General features: G+C 35.5%; 1 protein-coding gene across 1 annotated transcript; it reads right to left on the bottom strand.

Annotated features, from left to right (window-relative positions):
• Positions 1-8030: 8030 nt before the first annotated feature.
• Positions 8031-20676, bottom strand: LOC126633493 (sugar transport protein 5-like). Its single transcript, XM_050304108.1, has 4 exons — positions 20353-20676; positions 11145-11461; positions 9520-10149; positions 8031-8807 (listed from the first exon to the last, which is right to left on the bottom strand). Exons 1-4 carry the CDS (start codon positions 20489-20491, stop codon positions 8361-8363), a joined length of 1533 nt encoding a protein of 510 aa, XP_050160065.1. The 5' UTR covers positions 20492-20676; the 3' UTR covers positions 8031-8360.
• Between the last annotated feature and the right edge of the window lie 1242 nt (positions 20677-21918).

Below are 21918 nucleotides of genomic sequence, written 5' to 3'. Positions count from 1 at the left end.
TCCAAATGTATAACAATACAAGGAAAATTTTGTATAAGGAGTGCTGTTGACATTTCCATAGTGCAAAGAACAACAACAAAAAAAATAAGGTAAGAGAAAATTCATGAGTATCTGTCTTTGAATTGCAGTTTTGATCTTAGAACTAAAAATTCATGAGTATTGGTGTTTGAATTGTCACAATATAAAGTAATGGTCATTTGGGGTAACTCCATTAGAACTTCTGTGTTACCCAAAAAATAATTAGGTTACTTCACATTATAATAAGTTCAAGGATCAATACTCCAAAAATTTATAAGTTAGGGATCAAAGCTTCAATTAGACAAAAGTTCGGAGACTAGTACCCTAGATTTATCAATAGATAATTACCAAAAAAATATATATTTGAGAAAATCCTAAAGGGTCCCAAAGAGTATTAAAGGCTTTGAGGGAAGAGGGTTTCAAGTATTGTTCACCTGCCTTCATTAAATCATCTTGAATTCACTTAAATGCAGAATTCAAGGATGACCATCGAAACCACCCTCACTTACTTCGACACTCCTTTCTTTCGATCGTCACTCTCACCAGCACCAGCACCAGCACCAGCACTGGTTTTATTTCCTTCTGTTAAATGCTCCCAACCCACCTCTTCTTCCATTTATTTATACTCTCTCTCTCTCTCTCTCTCTCTCTCTCTCTCTGTGAAAATTTATTCATCAAGCTTCAATCAGTTTCCCCCATATAAGAATCAAGTGTCAGAATATCTACTCTCTTGTGTGTTCATAAATTCTAGAATTAATTTTCTTTTAATTAAAAAGAATGTTATTGCACTTATTTCTAGTGTCCTAGCAGGAAAATCCAGCTTCGGTACCGCATGAACTTAAGAAGGGAAAGAACCGACAATATTGCTTATATTCAACCGATTAATTTTATCGGTTCAACTTCAAAGTCACCAATTCTCTTCAAAATTAATTGGACAAACTTATATAACAACCATGCTCACCATCTTAAATGCTCACCATCTTAAAGTACCGAATGTAATGCATGAAAATCCTAATTCAACATTTGAAAACGTCCCATAGCAACTATATGAGATAAGCTCTATGGAACTGTGTTACGGGTTTCTTACGTATGTATCTCTCTTATAGTTTGTAATTGCATGAGACCATCTTCAAAGGAAATGTCAAATTATAAGAGTCAAATTATAATTGATGACTGATGTGGCAAGTAAATTATCAAATGTTATTTTATTATTTAAATATAGTTTTAAATGATTGTAATTATTAAAAAAATGTTGAAATAAATTTTTTATTGATTGAAATGTTAGTAGAATAAGGGACCCACTATTAAAATGAATTAAAAATAAATTTAACATTGATGTCAAATTTGACATCAAATCACTAAGCCTTCAAATCCAGTCAACAAATAACACTTCAGTTGGAGAGACTTTTGATGTCAAATATACACAATGACATTCCACCTAGGATTTTGACATCTCCTTTGGAGATGCTTTGAGAACCGTAATTTAACTTTTGAAAGAGTCCCATAGCGACCATGAGACAAACTTTTATGCAACTATACATGTACACAGTTTTGATGTATTTCCCTCATCACGTGAATAATTGGTAAAGTGATATATACCGGCACTGGCAGAGCCAGTTAATGCCTAGGAAGGTTATATGACCCTTCTTACAATTTGGAAATGTGACCCTTCTTACAATTTGGAAAGTTGTATTTATATATGATATATTGATGTAGCTTGGCTTTTATACTCGTTTGGATGTACTTTTAAAATGACTGAAAGTGCTTTTGGTGAAAATATTTTTAGAATCAATTCTTAGTATAAATGCAAGTAAATTCTGGAAAAGCACTTTAAGTGCTTTTGAAACCAAAAAATATTTTCTCTAAAAGTGCTTTCAATAATTTTAAAAGCATATTCAAACGAGCCTAATCTCATAATTTCATTATTTGCCTAATCAAATAAATGATATTTAATTTCATTTCCTCATACTTATATTCAATTTTTTATTTATTTGAGTTCTCATCAAGGTGCATATGTATATTTTCGTCAAAGGCGAGTTCTCATAACAATATAAAGATTGAGCCACTTAGTACTATGGTCTTGGTATTCTTCTTCACTTGTAAGTAAGAGATCTTAAATTCGATTTTCATCACAGGCGAGTTGAACCACATTGTTGCTATCCCATTGTGAGGCTAAGCCCATCTCCCTCTCTTTTGGTTTAGATAATATCGTTTGTTAAAAAAAACAATATAAAGGTTGGAAACTTGGAATATTTTTTATGTTTAATAAGCAGATACTCATGACCATTTCTTCAGTAATTTTATGTATAAGCTAATTTATCATAATTTTATGATCACTCAAGATTGACCCTCCTTAATAAAATTTATGGCTTCGTCACAATGGCAAAAACTCTAGCTCCGCCACTGAATGTACGTAATTGTAATTATCTGGTATTAATGGCTTTGATTTGAGATGGAGGTGGGGGTGACAAAATGTATTACATAGAATTAAATCAGCCTGCCAAGATTGATCACTTTCAGTCGTTTTTAGATTTAATTAATCTGCTAACCGTTGAGTGGCCGTCAGCCCGTGGGAGTCATAAGCTTTTGAACCGAAAGCTTTATATCATATGCACAATACATGTCAAGATTATAAAAGCAAGCATATGCATGTAGGCTTTGAAACCAAGAAAAACAAAGTATACTTGTATACACGATTCACTAATGACTCATCAAAATCTATTCACCAAATTTATTCACTAGATGGTTGGCGATCAATGTACGTGTCAGCATCTTACTTGTTAGAATGAAATAATTTGGATATATGAAACACTATCAGTAATGTTAGGTAAACTCAACTTTTAGATTAAATTTGTAAATCATATGATCTATCACCAATAGAAAATAAGCAAGTCATTAATCAACACTTACGTAATAATTCAATCATTACAACCACGTCATATAATATATAAAATTTGGTGTAAATAGTTGGTCTTCTTAGTATTACCCAAACACTATTATATAATCTAGGGCAAAAGTTCGTTGAGTGTACCACTTCTTAAGTTTCAGTAGAAAAGTTGTGTAGCTCAGCTTGCGTCATGGTTTCAAGAAGACGACTAGCTCAATTTTTGTAGCCTATTTCGAAAGAAATCTGATTCCGATTTAGACATATTAATGGATCAGATTTTTGATCTGGACCTGATCCGAATATGATGTAATTACTATTGAAAATGAATCACATATTGATGGTGGGAGGAACTTTGCATAGACTTATAAGTAAGTTAGGCTATCCTCATATTGCCAATTGGTTTTATGGTAGAACTTCAACTTTTTTTATGATATCAAAGCCATGTTGACCCATGTGTGAAGCCCTACGGCTACACGTACTCCACGTCACCCAATTCTTGTTGTCAACGCGGCTTGAAATTCGCCACATGTGAGCGGCTATGTGAGGATGTGAAGGTAAAAGAGTCACACATCATGAAAGAAGAAACCTTACAAAAGGGTATAAGAGGTTGGGCCACTCTTCTTATTGCCAATTGGTTTAATGGTAGAACCCTGACTTTCTTTTTTATGGTGGAACTCTAGCTTTCTTCATAGTATCACAGTAGGTTGTCCCATGTGTGAAGCCTAAAGGCCATACATGCTTCACCTCACCCGTTTGTTTGTGTTGTTCACGTATTAGGTTTAAAAATTTGCACACATGAGAGAGCGTGTAAGAATAAATCTCACATTGATGGGAGGAAGGACCTTGCATGGGCTTATAGGATGGTGGAACCTCAACTTTATTCAATTATATGGATCAAGGTTTCCAATCTGATTAAAGAAAACTAATGAAAAGGGCTTGAAAACTTTGAGTTTTAATGATAAGGACAAAATAAAGTGTAAAGTGAATAGTACTAGGTTTGACTTTTTAGTGTAAAATGTGGTTTTTCGTTAAAGTGAACAGTACCGTGGGTTTTTCGTTAAAACTCCCATTTGATTATCCAAATAAGATTCGAACCAGATAATCCAATTATAAAGGAATCCGGATAGATGAATTAAGGTAATCCGATCCGACTTAACATAACATTTTTTTGTGAATATTATACTTGTTTGCAATATCAATTTAGTTCTTATGCATGTAAAATACACTTATAACCCTATTTTCTTATTACATAATAAGAAAAATTCTAATTGAAAATAAACAAAAAATATTAAATGAAATTACTAATGATATTTATTTATTTATTTTGGTCGAATGATAAATTTTGTTAGATTAAAAGTTAAATTAGTCCTCGATGGGGTTTGAACCCACATCATCATGTAAGGGCTTAATATCTTTCCACCACTGGTAAATGGTCACTTGCTATTTTAATTTTTCTTTTAAAATTTAAATAAGATCGTATATGATGAATTGGATGACGTGAAGCACGTGTGTAGGCTTACTAGATTTGGACATATATTGAGCCAAATGTGATTCACTGAATTAGACATATATTGAACCAACTCCAAACCCGATTTAAGTTGATGTATTTTTTAAGTACAACTGATTGTATACATATTGTAAGAGAATATGACATTTGAGTTTAAAATCTCCCGTATAAGGAACAAGTATTCTAAAATTTCACTGTTTTTCATTTTAGACATATATTATCATCTTACTAAAATAATTATTATGCACTCAATACATTCAAGTGGTAAATGACTATTTTAATTGATAGTATACTAGTGCAAACCCTAAGGTTCCACTTAGGACACAACAAAAAAGAAACCAGAACTTTTTTACATTTAAAAGGGGGTTTTTACATTAGAAAAGGAGACAGAAGAGAGAGAGAGAGAAAGAGGGGGGAAGGGGGGGGGGGGGGGGGGGTGTGTGGTGGTGGTTGTCTAATAAACCACCTAAGTAATCGGTCGTTGTAATGTGCCAACTACTTCAGTGGACAACACTTGGCTTTCAACTCAATCTTTGACGGGTCATTCATCTATCTGCCCCATCGGGGGCACACTAACCGTGGATTTTCAAATTATTAAGGAAAATAGAAAAAGATGATCTATTTTCTTAATTTTGAGATAGAAATAAGATTTTTTTTAATATGCACAATAATTAGACAACAATAAGATTTTTTGAATATGCACAATAATCAGACAAAAAATAAGATTTTTTTTTACATTTTTAAATTATCAAATTGCTCTCGTATATAAATGAGTTATTTCTTCATATTTTATGATTTCTTTCTCTCTACTCACTCTCTCTCCCTCCCTCTTTCTCTAACATTGATATTTATTGGCTATTCTTAGATTAGTAAAAGATAACGGAAAATTCAGTTGGAAGATTTGATTTATTTGGAGATTGTTTGTGTTTGCTGATTGGCCATTTTGAGAAATGAACACATTTATGTGCTTGCAATTACAGATTGGGGATTTCTTCCTTAAATCATCATCTTCTTCCTCATATTCGAAATCTCATTCAAAACCCATCCGGGTCAAAACCAATATGCAGTCCAAATTTTTTTCACATGTCAAAGAAAATCCATTTGAAAAACTAAAGACACCAGTTTTTCTATTGCAATCTCTCTTCTCCGTCGATGAACGCCTTATCCCTCTAAGTTCAAAGAAAATCCCAAATTTGTTATTTGTATCAATACGTGTAACAACATCGGTTTTGGTGTGGACGTGCATCATGTAATTAATGGCATTGGAGGATATATGGGGCTTATATTCTGGAAATACCTTAAAGATCTGTAGTTTACAAATCTTTGACTTGAACTTAGATTCTGAAAATCCCATTAAAAATCATCTATTTTTAGTGACATGCACATGATATGTTCATAGATCTAAGCCAACCCAAAAACCCAGAACTCACAGGCTCATAGCTCTCTCATCAAAATCAGAAAAATGACGCCATCACATGTGACGTCACCACCATATACACTATACGCACACCACATGCACATCACATGTACAATACATGCACATGATATGCACAGAACTGGAGATTGAGCAACGAGCTATTTTTTGCATTAATAAGAAAATTAACGTCGACCTATTGATATAGTGGATACAATTAAAACATAATTGTTACATATATAAGGTTACAATGGCTGTTTGAAAAGTCTTGTTACGTATATCAATCATCGTTTAACCGTGCACGTAAAAAACATAATACTCATTGTCGTTTTTTTCATGGACATGCATGACCCTTAACACTTCTAAGCCTTTTCTTAATTTTATTTCGCCGAGGCCAACTAGGTTGTAGTCATACTCGCTAAATTTCAAGGCCCAACATATGTGCATTATAACTAGTGAACATTCCTGCTTCATATATTAAGTTATAGCCATGCACACCATATGCACATTACAGAAAAAAAAAATTTACAAATTTATGCAATTGAACACTTGAACCAGAAATTGTTCCATCCCATTTTTGTAGCACGTCAAAAAGTAAAGTTTATTCAACAACCCATAGGCCACAACATGAAACACAAACCCTAATTTAACTTCTAAGTATTAATTCATCTTACAAACAACCCATTTATTCCATAAATCATTGATGTAGAACACATTATGAGCCATTTCTTCATTATCCCTCTTTTCTTCGACTTCCCATCTTTGCAAATCCAAAAGACCAATTGAAAAAACAAGTAATTAGATGCAAAAATGGAGACGATAACCAAGTGAAAGAGAGAAAGAGATGAGAGAAAGAGAGAGATGAACAGAATGGCTGTAGAAATATGGCTTCCGAAACTTTACTCGCTGAAAAAATGGAACTTTCTGGCCAAAACAGAAAATCTAGTATAAAGGTCATATCTTTAAGGATCAAACACTGATACAAACTAGAAACCCTCACTTCGAAGCTTCACTCTCGACTTCCCTCTCTTCAAAATCCAAGGTCAGAGATATGATCTCAACCCAGAAACTTCGAGCTCACAGAGCTCTTTCGACATCCCACTCTTCCAAATGAGAAAAATGATGCAATGACCTAAGGATTTTTAGTATTTATATGTGGGTATTTTAGTATTTTCAGTTTTGCGCATGGTCTGTTTTGCTTATTTGTGTCCCAAGATTAAGAAAATGGGTCAATTTTGTCTATTTCCCAATTATTAATCCTAATAAAGCTCAACCCCTCTCCCTTTTTTATCAACTTTTTTGTGGATTTCTCTTTCTATCGTTATCAATGGAATGCCCTTATTAGTAAAGCTTATTGGTTCGGAAAGCTGAGTTCGTGATCAAATCTGTTTGTCTTTCATATAAGCAGTCGATCTCTTATGTCTTTGTCCCTTCACGCCAAGTTCACTATTTCCATCTGTTACGGCGGTAACGGTAAATCTCCGAAAAGGGGGCGCGAGAAACTCTCTCTAAGGAACACGACACTATCGTTAATTAAGTCTTTTGCATTCCTTGACAAACTTCGGAAAACCCCTTGTCCATCTCGATATCTCCTTCCCTCTGTTTTTAATTTATCCGGAATGAGTTTTCATTTTGTTATTAGTGTTTCCTTTCTTTTCTTCTTTTACTTTTTTTATTCCATTCCATTATTCTTAAGTTTCATAGGTTTGATTATGTAGAATCTAAAGCATTTTATCATCCTTAGGGTTCGTTTTAGAAGTGATTTTTAATGATTGAAAACGTTTTTCGAGAAAATATTTTTGGAACCAATCTTTAGTAAAAATGCAAGTTAATCCTAAAAAAAAAAAAAACACTTTAGTATTTTTCAAAGTCAAAATCATTTTATCTAAAAACACTTCCCAAATGAGCCCTTAATTAATTATATTGTCAACTTATGAGTTTCACACAACATGCTGCCTTAATATTTCAGTCCATATCATATCCACGAGAAAAAGTAGCATGTCATCACAGCAATTTATGAGCCAAATATTGCATATTTGCTTCAAAATATCAAAGGCATTCGGGTATCACAAAAATAGAACATAATTGTACCTAGCTAGGAAATACAATTCATATACTCTTAAAAACTGTATTAACACATTGGGATGATTTCCATTCGAATATAATACTTGGTTGACCGGAAAAAAGAAAACAAAAATATCAAATTGGAGTCACCAAACAACGTGGCATATTACGATATGATGATTTAGTATTACAAACAAGAAATTTTTAGTTGTGATAGGAACACAAATGGTACATCACGTGTTTTAATAGGAATTGTGGGAAATTTTATTTTTTAAATTATTAACTTTCTAGCACACATATTCCACCATTTGTTTAGTAACACGTGGTGTATCACTTTGTGTACCGGTCGCACTGAAAAATCTCTCATTACAACCAAACGAGGTTCAAAGTGAAATCAAATATGAACAAGTGAAGCACAACCGCATCATTTGATGCGAAAAATCTTGAGTTCTACTTTGGCATCCCTAGCTTTACTCATTTTCATTGGCATTAACCTTAGGGCTACCTTCAACGAACCGGCGCCAATACCAATGCTTCGCCCACACAGTGTGAACTTGATCCAGCGGGATTCCTTTAGTCTCCGGCAGGAAGAGCGCAACGAAAATGGTCATCACCAGAATCCAACCGCCGTAGAACAAGAACGTGGCGTATTTGAAATGGCATAACATGGACAAGAAGGTTTGGGAGAGAACAAATGTGGTGGCAAAGTTTACTGCTAGCCCCATGCTTTGGCCTGTGGGTCGAATTTTCATGGGGAATATTTCACTTGGGATAAGCCAACTCAAAGGTCCCCATGACCAACCAAAACCAGCAGCATAAAAACACATCATTACAAGAACTAGTATGGCATAGCCCTTTGAGATATGGCCGTTGCCATCCGTACCTGTCGTAGCTGCCAGAACTATAGCCACACCAACCTGCACAAAAGCATTTCAGATAAGAAAACTTTTCTTCTTTTACATAGATAACGATCATCCTCTGTATATCTTGACTTGTCTGAACTCATTTTTTGACCATGCAAAAAGGGTATAATAGTTTTATCCACATAAGGGTTTATGTTGCAATATAGATGTTTATCATACTAGACTTTGAATATAGACTACTCAACCAGACAAAAATTAACTTGATCAATAGTCATATAGTCTAGATTCACGTCTTATAACGTAACTAAATAAACAACTTATATTGCCAAATAGTGTGACTATAACGATATAAATAGGGGTGTAATATTCACACACTTATTTTTTACTTCTCACACACCTTTTATTAATTAATATATTTTGATTTCCTTCAATTCATTATATCCGATGTCCGAAAATTAAGATGTTGTAGAAAAGTAAAAAGGGATGTTTGGATGACTCACCTCCTACAAATATTCTTTACTAGTGTTATATTACTAAACTGTGAATATGGACTACCCCCAAGCAGACTAAAATCAACTTAATCAGTATTCTAGATTCACCATATTATAAAGTAACTAAATGAACATCTTAGCTTGTCAAATGGTATGACAAAGTAACATTGCCCTCCCATAAAAAAATAAAATTAAAAATTAAAAAAATAAAGAGAGTTTATTTTGCAATTTTTCACGGTATACTCAATATACCATATTAGCTAGATGATAGTTACCTGACAGATGACCATCTGGATGCCACCCTCCATGAACAAAAACCTCCGACCATGCCGATCAACCATATACGTAGACACAAGGATCGAACCAAGATTCACCAACCCAAGTATAATCGAAGCAATAAGAGCAGAATCATTTCCAAAACCCACAGATTGAAACAAAACAGGAGCATAGAAAGCAATGATATTAATCCCACTGAGCTGCTGGAAAAACGGCACAGCAAGCGCACCGATCAAAAGCTGAGGCCTATACTGCCTCTGAAATATGGTGACAAAAGGCTCCTCATTGAGGGCTCTGGCAACTTCACTGGCCTTGATAAGAAGGGCCAGCTCGTCCTCGATGTCGTTCTTGCCTCGGATTTTAACTAGGGATTTTCTGGCTTGGTCGACCCTGTTGCGTTCTACTAAGCTTGTGGGTGAGTCCGAAATGAAAAGGGCGCCAACAGTCATGATGGTGGCTGGGACTATGGCGAGGCCGAGGGAGAGACGCCAGCCCCAGCTGTGCTTGGCGGTGGCGTAGTTTATGCAGTTGGATGCCACCACCCCAATTCCTATGAAGAACTGAAAGCCTGTGCTGAATGCACCTCGCCACTTGGGTGGTGCAATCTCTGAGAGGTAGATTGGAGCAGACTATATTTTGACAATATTACAAGGGATGTTAGTAATGGATGAAATCAAGGAAATATACACAAAGGAACCCGTGGACCATTTAATTAATTCACTCTTTCTCTTAGACAAGTAGGGCAAAATATCAGATTCATCTCTATTAGAAATATGATACATCAAACGATCAATTGTCATGATACAAAATAATATCGATACATGAAGAAGAGAGACACGTGTTGTAATCAGAAGAAAGTTTCCCAAAGGATGGAAAATGTTTCTTTTCCAAATAGTAGCAATAATCTGTAATAATATCGATCACATAATAAAAGAGATAAACACGTGATTCAAAAGAAAGTTTCTCAAGGGACGGAATATGTTTTCTTTCCAAATAGTAATAGTAATCTGTAGCACATACTTAGACAAGAATCAACTTGATAAATGATCCATAAAATGGTAAGAGTGTTGTGAATATATTATATGATATGATTATGCAAATCCGTAGTAAAGTTAAGATAGGAATCCTATATTATATATTTCCTATTAAGCTTTGTATTTTTAGGAATCAAGTTTCTCCCCTTCTATTATTTACTATAAATAGATACACTGACAAAAGAGAATAGAATATACAATTCTCCCTAGCCATATTTCTCTCTCTCTCTCTCTCTCTCTCTCTCTCTCTCTCTCTCGCCACCTCTCTCTCCTTCAGGAGAGATTTTTAAGTGTGACTGGTATACGGGATGATACACCACGTGTCACTAAATAAATGGTGGGATATGTGTTCTAAAAAGTTAATAACTTAAAAAATACAATTTCCCACCATTCCTATTAAAACAAGTGGTGTACCACTTGTGTTCTCATCACAACGAAAAATTTCTCCTCCTTCAGTACAAAATAGGTGACAACAAAGAGATAAAAAAAAATAAAAAAAAATAAAAATCCATCATTTAAAATGCTACCTTTTTTATGGGTTTGCATGTTCATTGCAGGCCCAAGGACATGCATAAAGAAAGTCCACTTACTTGGTTTGTGAAACCAACCCCAAAACCGAGCAAGATACGGCCCAAAATAAGCATGGCAACATTGACGGCGCCACCATTGATCGCAGATCCAGCAAAGAAGGTGCAGCCACCCAGAAGCATAACATTCCGGCGGCCGATAGTCCTGGCCAGACGGCTGGCCACAAGCGACGCAGCCAACCCCGCTATGTAGAGGGAGGATGTGAATGCTGTCAAAACCTGGCTATCATACACACAATATATGTTTTTTGGGGGCCCTCCCTTTCTCAGCACTTCTGGGAAAAATTTGTTCAGAAATGGTGCCATTGTAGTTACTCCTCCTGAGAAAATTGTTTATGTTCATGATGAGTTTCATGCATTTGATGTGCACCAAAGTATATGATAATTATAGATGTTATTCATTAGTTTCATGTGTATAGCTTCTTTGTGTCAATGGAGGTATATCTTTAGTTTTTACATTCGATTGTATGACATACTGTTAATCCTAAAAAATACAAAGCCTACGTGACGCGCAGGCCGAGTAACTAATAAGTTTACTAAGTCCTTCAGTTTTGTGAGGGGCATGCCAATTCGTCAGCCGAGCTCAGTCGGAGAGTAAAATGTGTTGATGTGGTGTTGGGCGCGTTGCTGACTTCTTAATCTTGCGACTGTGGCCGAGAAAAGAACACATCTCGGCCTTCGGGTTCTAGAGTCTGAAGACAAGGCTGCTAGTTCTGCGAAGTTCACAAATCGTCGACGTCGGGTTCGATCTCGGTAATTATATTCGTGAGAGTATAAGTACGCCGAACTGACACTAAACTATATGGACACAAGTACTCGAAATAGATAAATGTTTTGATTGTAAATGTGGTTCGGCCGTCGGAGTGCCGAACTCTAAAATGTACTTGTGAATATCTAATCATAAAGCAATACTCGACTTTCAATGTGCTAAGCCTAGTAACCTGGCAACACCTCACTTCGTCGAGAATGTTGATGAAATGACATCTGCCAATAAAGACTCGAAAATCCTTCTTGACCAAGACTTGGATAAATAACCAGTCGGTCTCGAAGCAGTGATGTTTATCCAAACTGAAGGTGCTCCTCAGTCGACTGATTCTACAGCTACAGTGATGTTTATCCAAACTGAAAATGTTGCCAGTTGCCTTCACAGTGTTGTTTATCCAAACTGAAGATGTGTTGGCGGGAAGAAAGGGGAAGAAGAAAAATTCTCAGGGTTGTTGAGAAGCTTTGCACAGAGCAATTTGTGTGTTGATTTGAAAGGGTCTTGAATGATGCATTCCCTTCTCTATTTATAGCAGCGAACCCCCTCATGGCCGAACTTGTGAAATCCCGTTCTTGGATTTCATTATTATAATCTACATATTTGTATTATTGAGATTTTATATTATTTTTGAGAATTTATATTAATTTATTTGGATTTAGATTTTAATTAAATTAGTTACGAAGTTTGAAGTTTTGAAGGTAATTATCAAAAATTCGTTGACCTTTTGAGATCACAAGTAACGTTTTCGAATAGGTCTCGAAGCCACGAGCACATAGGCGAAAGCCGTTTGCGAGTCCGAGTTATAACGGTATAGTTACTGACGTTTGAAGTTGCGAACTATAGATTGTGGGAATTATGTAATTCTCACATGTGGGTTAAAGGTTAAGGGAGTTTAATAAAAGAGGAAGGGACCAATTAGAAAGATGGGAGTTTTCTGAAGAAAAAAAAAGGAAGGAGGGGTCTGATTTTTTTACCCGTTTTGGGGCGTTTTCGACCCATAAAACCACAAACTTAACCCGCTTGTATCTTCTTCATCCGATCTCCGTTTTGGGTGATCTTGGTGTCCATGGAAAGCTCTTGACGAGCCCTACAACTCTGTTGTATTAGATTTTCCATTTTCTTATCCATTTTTCCAGTTCGAGGCAGCAAAGTCTCATGGGTTTTCCGGCGGTTTTGTCATTTTTTCGGCGATTCCAACAACCATTTCCTTCAAGTGAAGTATGAAACTTCATCTTCTCTTCATAATCTTCAAGATGGTATGCTTAGTTTGTGCTTTTGTATTCATTTTAGAGTTAGGTGTGTAGAACCTTAGAAATCCGGTTTTCACCGGTGATTTTGGGCGGTTTCCGGTTAGAATTTGTCGTCGGCCTAGTTGTGAAAAATGTTTCCCTTACTGAGCTCTAGCTATCACGTAAATTTGAGCTTATTTAGTTAATGTTGAAAATTTGGGGTTTCTAAACCCTCCACCTTGACTAACCCGCGTGTGGCGGTGTGTGGGACCGTCCACGAGTGTTGTCTAAGTACAAAATACCTTTTAGTGACCCTGTGAACCTATGTCTAGCTCGGTTTCCCGAAATTCAATTGTTTGGTGTGGTGATCAAATTGGACCGTCACTTATTTGTGTGATTGATAACAATCTGATCGTTGGTTCGTTGTACAATTTTGTGAACACCCTAGTTGTCAGTTGTTAGACCTTTGAGAACTTACAGATCAAAAATCTGATGTGCGGATCTTCCGAATTGAATAACCTCAGGTTGTTGACCTTAAGGGACCTACCTTATCTACGGTTGATGTTCTAGTCAACGTGCTCTACTCTAGGGTGTCACTTATCTCTAGTTTGTTGTTGATGGAGCTTAGTTGGCTCATCATGATGACGTGTCGTTTCTAGTTGACGTGTCTCGATATATGTATTAGCATCACCATATTAAGTTATACTTGTTTATTAAATGTACTTTCTATTAAATTGTTATCTTTATTTTTTGTAGCATTGATTCATGTTTATTAATTGTGAATCGACTGTAGCTTGGACACATTTATGAAATGTGGTTAGATATGTATGATTAGTATGATGTATATGATTGTTTTTATGACGATGTGAACCCAAAATCTTATGAGAAGTTTATGTAGAACTTTTATGCTTGTATGATAAGATAGTGGTCATGAGAAGTTGATAGTGCAAGTGATTACGATGTAAATCTTAACGGATGAGATAAGGGTACGTGGGTTGTGTGTTGATCTTACTACACCATGTAGTAGTTGTACATTGATGGTCTTGCTTGGTATATCCGCATTGGGGGACCATACGCATTCTAGGAGTGATCATGCTTGGTATATCCGCATTAGGTGATCACTACCTACCTGATTATCTTGACCCTGCTTGGTTAATCCGCATTGGGAGGGGTCACTAGTGGTCCTGCTTGGTTAATCCGCATTGGGGGACCATACTATAAATGGATCACGCTTGGTTAATCCGCATTGGGCGATCCTTATGGCTATGTATGCTTAAGAGTGATCATGCTTGGTTAATCTGCATTGGGTGATCACTTTCTAACAGTTGTAGGAGTGACTCTGCTTGGTTAATTCGCATTAGGGGGCCACTTCCTATTTGGTTACTTGTGTAGGTTTCGGCCGAATCGCGTCCCTCTAGCCCTAGTTTTTAATGCACTTATGAACGAAGGTTTTTGGGAATCTTGCTTGGTTGAATGGAAAAAGTCGTTGGATGTTAGGTGACTCCCACGGAGTTTTCAATGACTTGATTATGATTCCATAAAGCATGATTCTATACTTGATGTTTATAGATTGTGATCGATGGTCTGTTTTTATTGAATATCTTATACTTGAATTATTGTCACTCACCCGAGCTCCACAGCTTATCCGAGTTTCGTTTGGCCAGTGCACCATTTCCATGATGTAGGCATTGATTTTACCTATAACAGGTCTGAGTAGATTGTGAGAAACCGTTTGATATTTTGGTTCCGTTGAGTGGTCTGGAACCCGATGTTGTTGGATTCCGTTGAGTAGTCCGAAATCCTTACTTTCACTAATTCCCATAAGATTAGAACCCTAGATTCGAGTGAATGGGAATTACCCACAATGGATCTTGTGAATACAAATTAGAATTACCATGTTATTATTCATAACCCAAGTAGGGAATTATGTAGAGTTCTTTAATTAAATTCGTGAAATGATATGCTATCTCACTGATTGATTAACGTAATTAAATATTAATATTGTGCTTCGTGATTCGTTGATATGTTACAAGCTATGGATTGAGATATAATGTTGGAAACATAGTGATTGGTATGATGTAGTTAAATGTGATTTGACTTGTGTAGTGGAAATGGTTGTGACATATGATTGAAATGCTTATTGAATTGCTTGGGTGATGTGAGGTTTGGTAATAGATGGATAACCCATTGTGATGGGGATTTGTTGCTCAATATTGTTTCATTTCGTTTAGTCTTCGTGAATTGACTAACTTGAATCATGTCTTGTTCATTCGAGCCATAGTTGTGCTTCTTGGACTTCCGTTCGGGTCTGTTGAGTGGTCTGGAACTGAGTTCTACTTGGATTCCATTGAGTGATTGTCCGGAATCGTATCCTGATTTGGATTCCGTTGAGTGATGGTCCGGAATCCCTTCTATCCGCGATTCCATTGAGTGATGGTCCGAAATCGTATCCTGATTTGGATTCTGTTGAGTGATGGTCCGGAGTCCCCTTAGGTGCTTTGATTCTGTTGGATGGTCCAAAATCCCCTTTCCAGAAATGTAGTCTTTGGCCAAACTGTGTCGCTCTAGCCCTGGATTTCGGTCTATGATATGTGATATTGATTGATGTGATTGTGAATGATGTTGGTTGTGATTGTTGCCATTATGATTAGACTTGTTGACCAATATGGCTAGATAATAACATTGTGCTTCATTGACCGTTCTTTGAGATGTTGCATACTATGATTTATGGTGATATGTGAAACATGATGATTTATGTGATGGATGAAGTGGAAATGTTAATCATCATGTGGGATTGTTATGTTGGATATCATTGTATTTGTTATGATTAGACTTGTTGATAATTATGGCTAGAAAATATGTTGTGTTTCGTTGTTGTTCTTTGATATATCACATAATATGGATTGTGGTATATTGTTGGGACAAAACGTTTTATGTGATGGATATTCGATTGTAGTGAAACAATGAACTACGAATGGCTTGATCCCTATTGAGGGTACGTAGGCAGTCTAACGAGGAGGTTAGATGCAGCCATAAAATATACAAAAATTTATATGAGATTTGGATCTTGAATTATGCTATGTACATATCTCGGAGGTGGGGAAGGTTGAGATACGGGTATTTGGTGACGTCATGTGTCGATCCTGGACGTATGTCGGAATCGGGGCATGACAGAACAAGAAATGGATTAGGATTAGAACTCCTCAACCCAATTTGATCAGGTTTCGGCCAATCATAATTCCTATAGGACTTTGAACCAAACTCCTTAACAAACCAGATTCATCCCCTAATTCTCAGCATCCTTAGCCTTAAGACTCCTTGTTGCACTAGGATTCGACTAACTCACCCTTATCCAAACCAATCCTCTTCGTAATAGGATTCAGCCGACCTTGATTGGACGGTCCATGACAAGATTCTAGATAAATGTAACTGGACCGAAGCTTGGCTCTAGGCTCGGCCCAATACAATATTTTGGACCCAAACACATACACAAAAATATATTTCTAATTGAAAGGGAGAATGCCTCATGTTTGGTCGTTTTTATATAACAAGTATGATTAGAATCGGAAAATTAAAATTGAAATCTGCCAACTGAAAGACAAAGGAGATCGACTTGATCTCGGTAGCTGGTACATGTCTTAGTTATCTTGCCAAATAGTTTGACATTTTGTAATACCAAATAATTCATAGAGAATAGTTTATCGACTGAATGTCACTACTTGTTACTAAATTATTTATCTATGTTTAGTGAAAAAAGATTTCGTATCTATCGAAGCTTCTGAACCACTTCGGTTGAATTCATATTTTATTTTCTTGGGCATTTGAAATTTGAAGACTTTAGCAACCTAACCTTATTGGTAGCATAGTTTATCATCAAATAATTCATAGAGAATAATAAATTAAGATTAAAACGAGAATACTCTTCTATATATTAATATTAGTTGTAAAGATTTTTTTTTATAAAAAAAAACATTTTATTCTTTTTTTTTATTAACATTTTGTTATTGGCAACATATATGTCAATCAACTAATAAACTAACAAATGGTTAGGGTAGCCACACACCTATTTTTACTTCTTACACATCATTTTTAATTTTCGATCGTCGGATCGAATGAATTGAAGAAAATCAATGACAAAAAATTACCAAAAAGTACGTGAAAGATAAAAATGAATGTATGAATAACACTATCCCTAATGAATTAAAGGGACACTTCTCCCTTGCATTAAGTCATGAGCGGGGTGATGCTAGCAGCCTCTTATGGCGTATAATAAAGTTATAAACACATTAATCTAGTTGAAGTTTCTTTTTTTTCTTTTATATAAAGTGATGTCTATTTTTTTTTGTATAGGATTTTTTTTCACAAACAATGATCTGCATTAATATATGCTAATAAACGTGAGGGAAGAGTTTAGACTTAGAAAGCAATGGGTTAAAGAGAAAGATCATAACCAACGGCAATCCATCACTTACGCTTTTATAAGAATTTGGGTAAAGCTTTTTATTTTTGTTACTTAAAAGATCTAGGTATGTTTGATAAAATAAAAATTTAGGTGCTTATAGAAAATTTTCTTGATAAACCATCGTGATATGAATTAGTTTTTAAAATGTGCCATGAAGTTTTTATAAATAAAAAAAGAATGCTGATAAATCCACCTTGCCGTCTTATTTCTCCACCCATCTTTTAATAATTTTTTTAAAGCCAATTTTAACCTCCTGTAAAATGACATATAGGGACAAAGCAAAAAACTAGTTGCTTCCAGTGATTTGCAAGCACACCCTAAATTCACACCCAAATTAACAATTCATGGACTCACAAAAAAGCCACATTCTTGTTCGGATTTTATCATTCTACGTTGCTTTTGGGTGTCTCAATCACTCCCTCAAATATTTAAAAAATGTTGAAGACACAGGTAGTACTATGGGGAATATGATCAGAGGCCACGCTCGGAGCGAAACTTCGCAGAAGTCGGTTGAATTATATAAATCGCTGGTGGGTTTGGAGGCGGAGGCTGATGGGTTTTCCTATTCGTATGTTTTAGTGCTCGAAGTTGGTGATAGAAGGGGAACAGGTGCACAGGAGGGTTCTGGTAACTGGGTTTGGGGGTGGTGTTGAGTATGCATGCCGGGTGTTTGATGGTATGAGTGAGAGGAGTGTTGCGAGTTGGAATTCGCTGCTTGCTGGCTATCTATGGTGTCTGGAATTCGCTGCTTGAGCGCTATGTATGGTGTCTGGATATTGATGGTGCGTAGAGAATTTTTTATGAGATGCCGGAGAGGAATGTTGTTTCATGGATCAGCATGATTGTGAGGTGTGCTCAGAATGGGAGGCCTAGTGTGGAATTGAATCAGGTGGGCACCATTATCATCTTGTGGACTTGAGTTTGGGAAGGTGGATTCACTGGTACATTTAAGAGCGATTGCAGATGAAGTCCTAGCCGTTGCTGGTGACTTTGTACAATGCATTCATACAAATTTATGACAAGTTGTTAATTAGAGGTTATTTTAGGAATAATAGTGAGTGTGGAAATGACGTTTTAACTTTTTAACTTTTTATGGTGGGTGGAATTATAATGTGGGTTAAGAAATAGAACAATGGGGTGGGTCTAGTAGCACTCTAAAAAAAATTTCATGATTGAGTTTTAAAATTGTGCTAAAAAAAGAGACAACCTTAAAAATCATCGAGTTGCAAACCCAAATCAGTTTAGATTTTACAAAAGTTTTTCAAATTTTATGGGGCACATGGTATATCGTTCATTAAAAAAAAAAAGATCCGATCTAATATCTATGGTATCTTGTTATGGAGATTATGGAGAAATTTAGCCTAACAGTCAACTGCATAAACCAAACCTTTAATTTGGCTGCCAAAATGTCAAGAGGCTATTATATAAAAACATCACAACCCATAAATGAATTGTCAACTAGATTGAGTAAAATATAATGCAGGAATCGTAGCTAGCTAATACCTGTGAATTATTAAAGCAACTACACCCCCTCCCAATTGTAAGGGAGATTGGGCGATTCAATATAATCGCACCAAAACCAACAAAATGAGCTCCACCCCAGATCAAACAAGTCGAGTTACAGTAAAAAGAGGGTGGCCCGACTGCTCACTCAGGTCAAAATAGCCCAACCCCAATGCCTGAGGGAGTGTGACGTCACCACGTTATTATATTTTTTGCGCTAGATGCGTGGGTTTCACGTGCACGAGAGTCCGGTTGTTCAGTTTGCACATATTTGTATCCTATGGTCCAGATTTTTTCAACAATTTTTTTTTTAAAAAGGAAAAATCTAAAGGAAAAAAAAATACATATAAGCTGTTGTGACCCATGTGGCAAAATATGGGTTGTTGAATTACAAAAAAAATGTCATCCAATGGTTCATATTAATCAAGTAAGAAATAAATATTAAAAATTATTAAAAAAAAAAGTAATTACCTAACCATGATACGTGACGGAATCGGCAAAAGTTTATTTTGCGAAATTATACATAAATTTATCTTTTTATTTATTTTAAAAAAAAATTTAGTGTCAATTGTCCGGGAAATTTATTTTAAGGGTAAATATGCATTCGGACAGTTATTATTAAGGAAAACTAATGAAAATGGTTTTAAAAACTTTGACTTTTAACGATAAGGACAAAATAAAGGGTAAAATGAATAGTACCATGATTAACTTTTTAGTGTAAAAATATGGTTTTTAGTTAAAATTAACAGTACCGTGAATTTTTCGTTAAAAATCCCTTATTATTAACTAAGACAGTAATTGCCTTTACTCAATAGCCCAAGCGGTAATTACCTTAGTGGGCTGGAGTTGCTCTTAAGCCAGTTTAACATTTTACTATAAAAAAATTAAACATGAAATTAAAACAATATGTCTTTACAGTGCCAGAAAACTAGAACGAGTGTTAAAATTCCGACCATGAGAAAAATGCATGCCCAAATTGCTACCCACCTAATATTGGTATTAGGTAAACCGTGACTAATGACTATCCATGATTCTCTTCTGAATATCTACAGGCTACAATATTGAAGTTAATTTCATTCATCGTTTCTTCTTCTTCTTCTTCTTTTTTCTTAAAATATAAGAATAAAAATAGTTTTTGGATAATTAATGTATTTTGTAACAGCGACATACAGAGAGAGACAAAGCATTTCAGATAACAATTTAATTTTCGAACGTTAAAATTAAAGACTAAATTATATAATCAAAACAACGCACCTGAAATTCCGATGTCATAACCAAATATGAGGCCGCAAGACGCAGCGACGATGCACGTTGTAACCACCGAAACCGTTATCTTCCCGTCGATGCCAGTGACGGCCAGAGGTCCATCGACAGCGAAACCACCCACGGCCATTTGTTCCGCTCTTTAATTCTCACTCTCCTTTCCTGTCTTATTTTTTCAGGAAACAAACAGCAGGTATCGCTCAAGTAGTCCGCTCTTGGACAGCTGCAGTTTGCTGAGAGTATGCATGTGCTGCTTGCCCCAAGAGTTGGGGGTCATAAGAAAGTGATTAACTTATAAGCAAAGACTAATGGCGTTGCAATAATCAATTTGTTTTTGTATTTAAAAAGACACCCGCCACCAAAACAAGAAAAGCTACCTACCAGTAAGCAGTCTATTGTTGTAAACTTACTATGCATGTTTAACCGTGTTGGTTATTTTTGTTGGTGTGATTCAATTTGATGGCTATTAAGGGTTCCACACCATTAGTTAGATGATTAGTTAAAATGAGCAATTAGTTAGTAAGTTTGTTAATATTTGGTTAGATTTGTTAGGATCTGTTATAAAAACAGAGTTTTAATAATAATTCTGTAAGGTGAATACAAGTCTCACATTTCTTTCTCTAAACTTTCTCTCACTATACTCTTTCTCTATGTTATTCTTTCTTCTTCAGTTTCTCTACCGTTAATTAACAATGACTAGAAATAAACAAAGAATGTGCAAGAGGCTAATTTATTTTAAATTTTTTTTTATAAAAATCAGCTCCCAAGAAAATCCTGATGAGAAAAAACAACACCATCGTCCATTACTTTATCAAATGTAAGTTTTTACGTAAACTTCAAAAAAGAGGCAATCATATCACACGCATCAGCTAAATCCATATATGAATATTCGTAATTAGGTTTTAAACGAGCGGTTACTTGATGATATTCCTAATTACGAATGCCAAATATTCAAATTCGTATGATTTCTTTGACATTCATAATTAGGATTTTAAGTAAATTTTGAAAGAATAATCATGTTAAAAAAGAAATCATGATATTCCTTTATTGATAGAGTATCAAGCTTCAACACGTTCACTTGAATTAGAAAAATGAATTGACCAAAAACAAAAAATTAGAAAAATGAAAAGGTCACATGCATGCAATTGTTTACAGATTAAGCTAATTAGCTAGGGGTGGGTAGTTTGGTGATGAAACAAAAAACGTGCACCTTCCCTTCCACTATTTCCTTCCGTTTCCGTTGTATGCAAAGCTTTGATGTGACATGTGGCAAATGAGATGGCTTCCACTACTTGCAATTAAAGGGAATTACAGATGCAAATGTGTTAATTACCCTTTCTTTTTCTTTTTCATTTTTATCGATACGTGTTTATGTGGTAATTAATCAATATTTTCTTGTTCATATGTGTTTAGGTGGTAATTAGTATGAGTTGTCACCATGGTCCGAAATGCCGATAATATCGGCGATATATCGCCGATATTATCGGTTTTTAGGGGAACCGATTTTTTTTTTCAATATCCAAATGGTTTTCGGGATAATATCGGAACTGGCCTGCT

This window comes from Malus sylvestris, chromosome 8 (genome assembly GCF_916048215.2).
Source record: "Malus sylvestris chromosome 8, drMalSylv7.2, whole genome shotgun sequence".
In the NCBI taxonomy this organism is placed as follows: Eukaryota; Viridiplantae; Streptophyta; class Magnoliopsida; order Rosales; family Rosaceae; genus Malus; species Malus sylvestris.
This window is presented reverse-complemented; position numbering and strand designations above follow the sequence as displayed.

What these genes read in the sequence shown, in the direction of transcription:
- LOC126633493 (XM_050304108.1), bottom strand. Translation starts at nt 20,491, where the DNA reads ATGGCCGTGGGTGGTTTCGCTGTCGATGGACCTCTGGCCGTCACTGGC. An exon ending in TTATGACATCGGAATTTCAG is followed by an intron (nt 11,462 to 20,352) that starts GTGCGTTGTTTT and finishes CAATTTTCTCAG; the next exon opens with GAGGAGTAACTACAATGGCA. An exon ending in TCCAGATGGTCATCTGTCAG is followed by an intron (nt 8,808 to 9,519) that starts GTAACTATCATC and finishes GCTTTTGTGCAG; the next exon opens with GTTGGTGTGGCTATAGTTCT.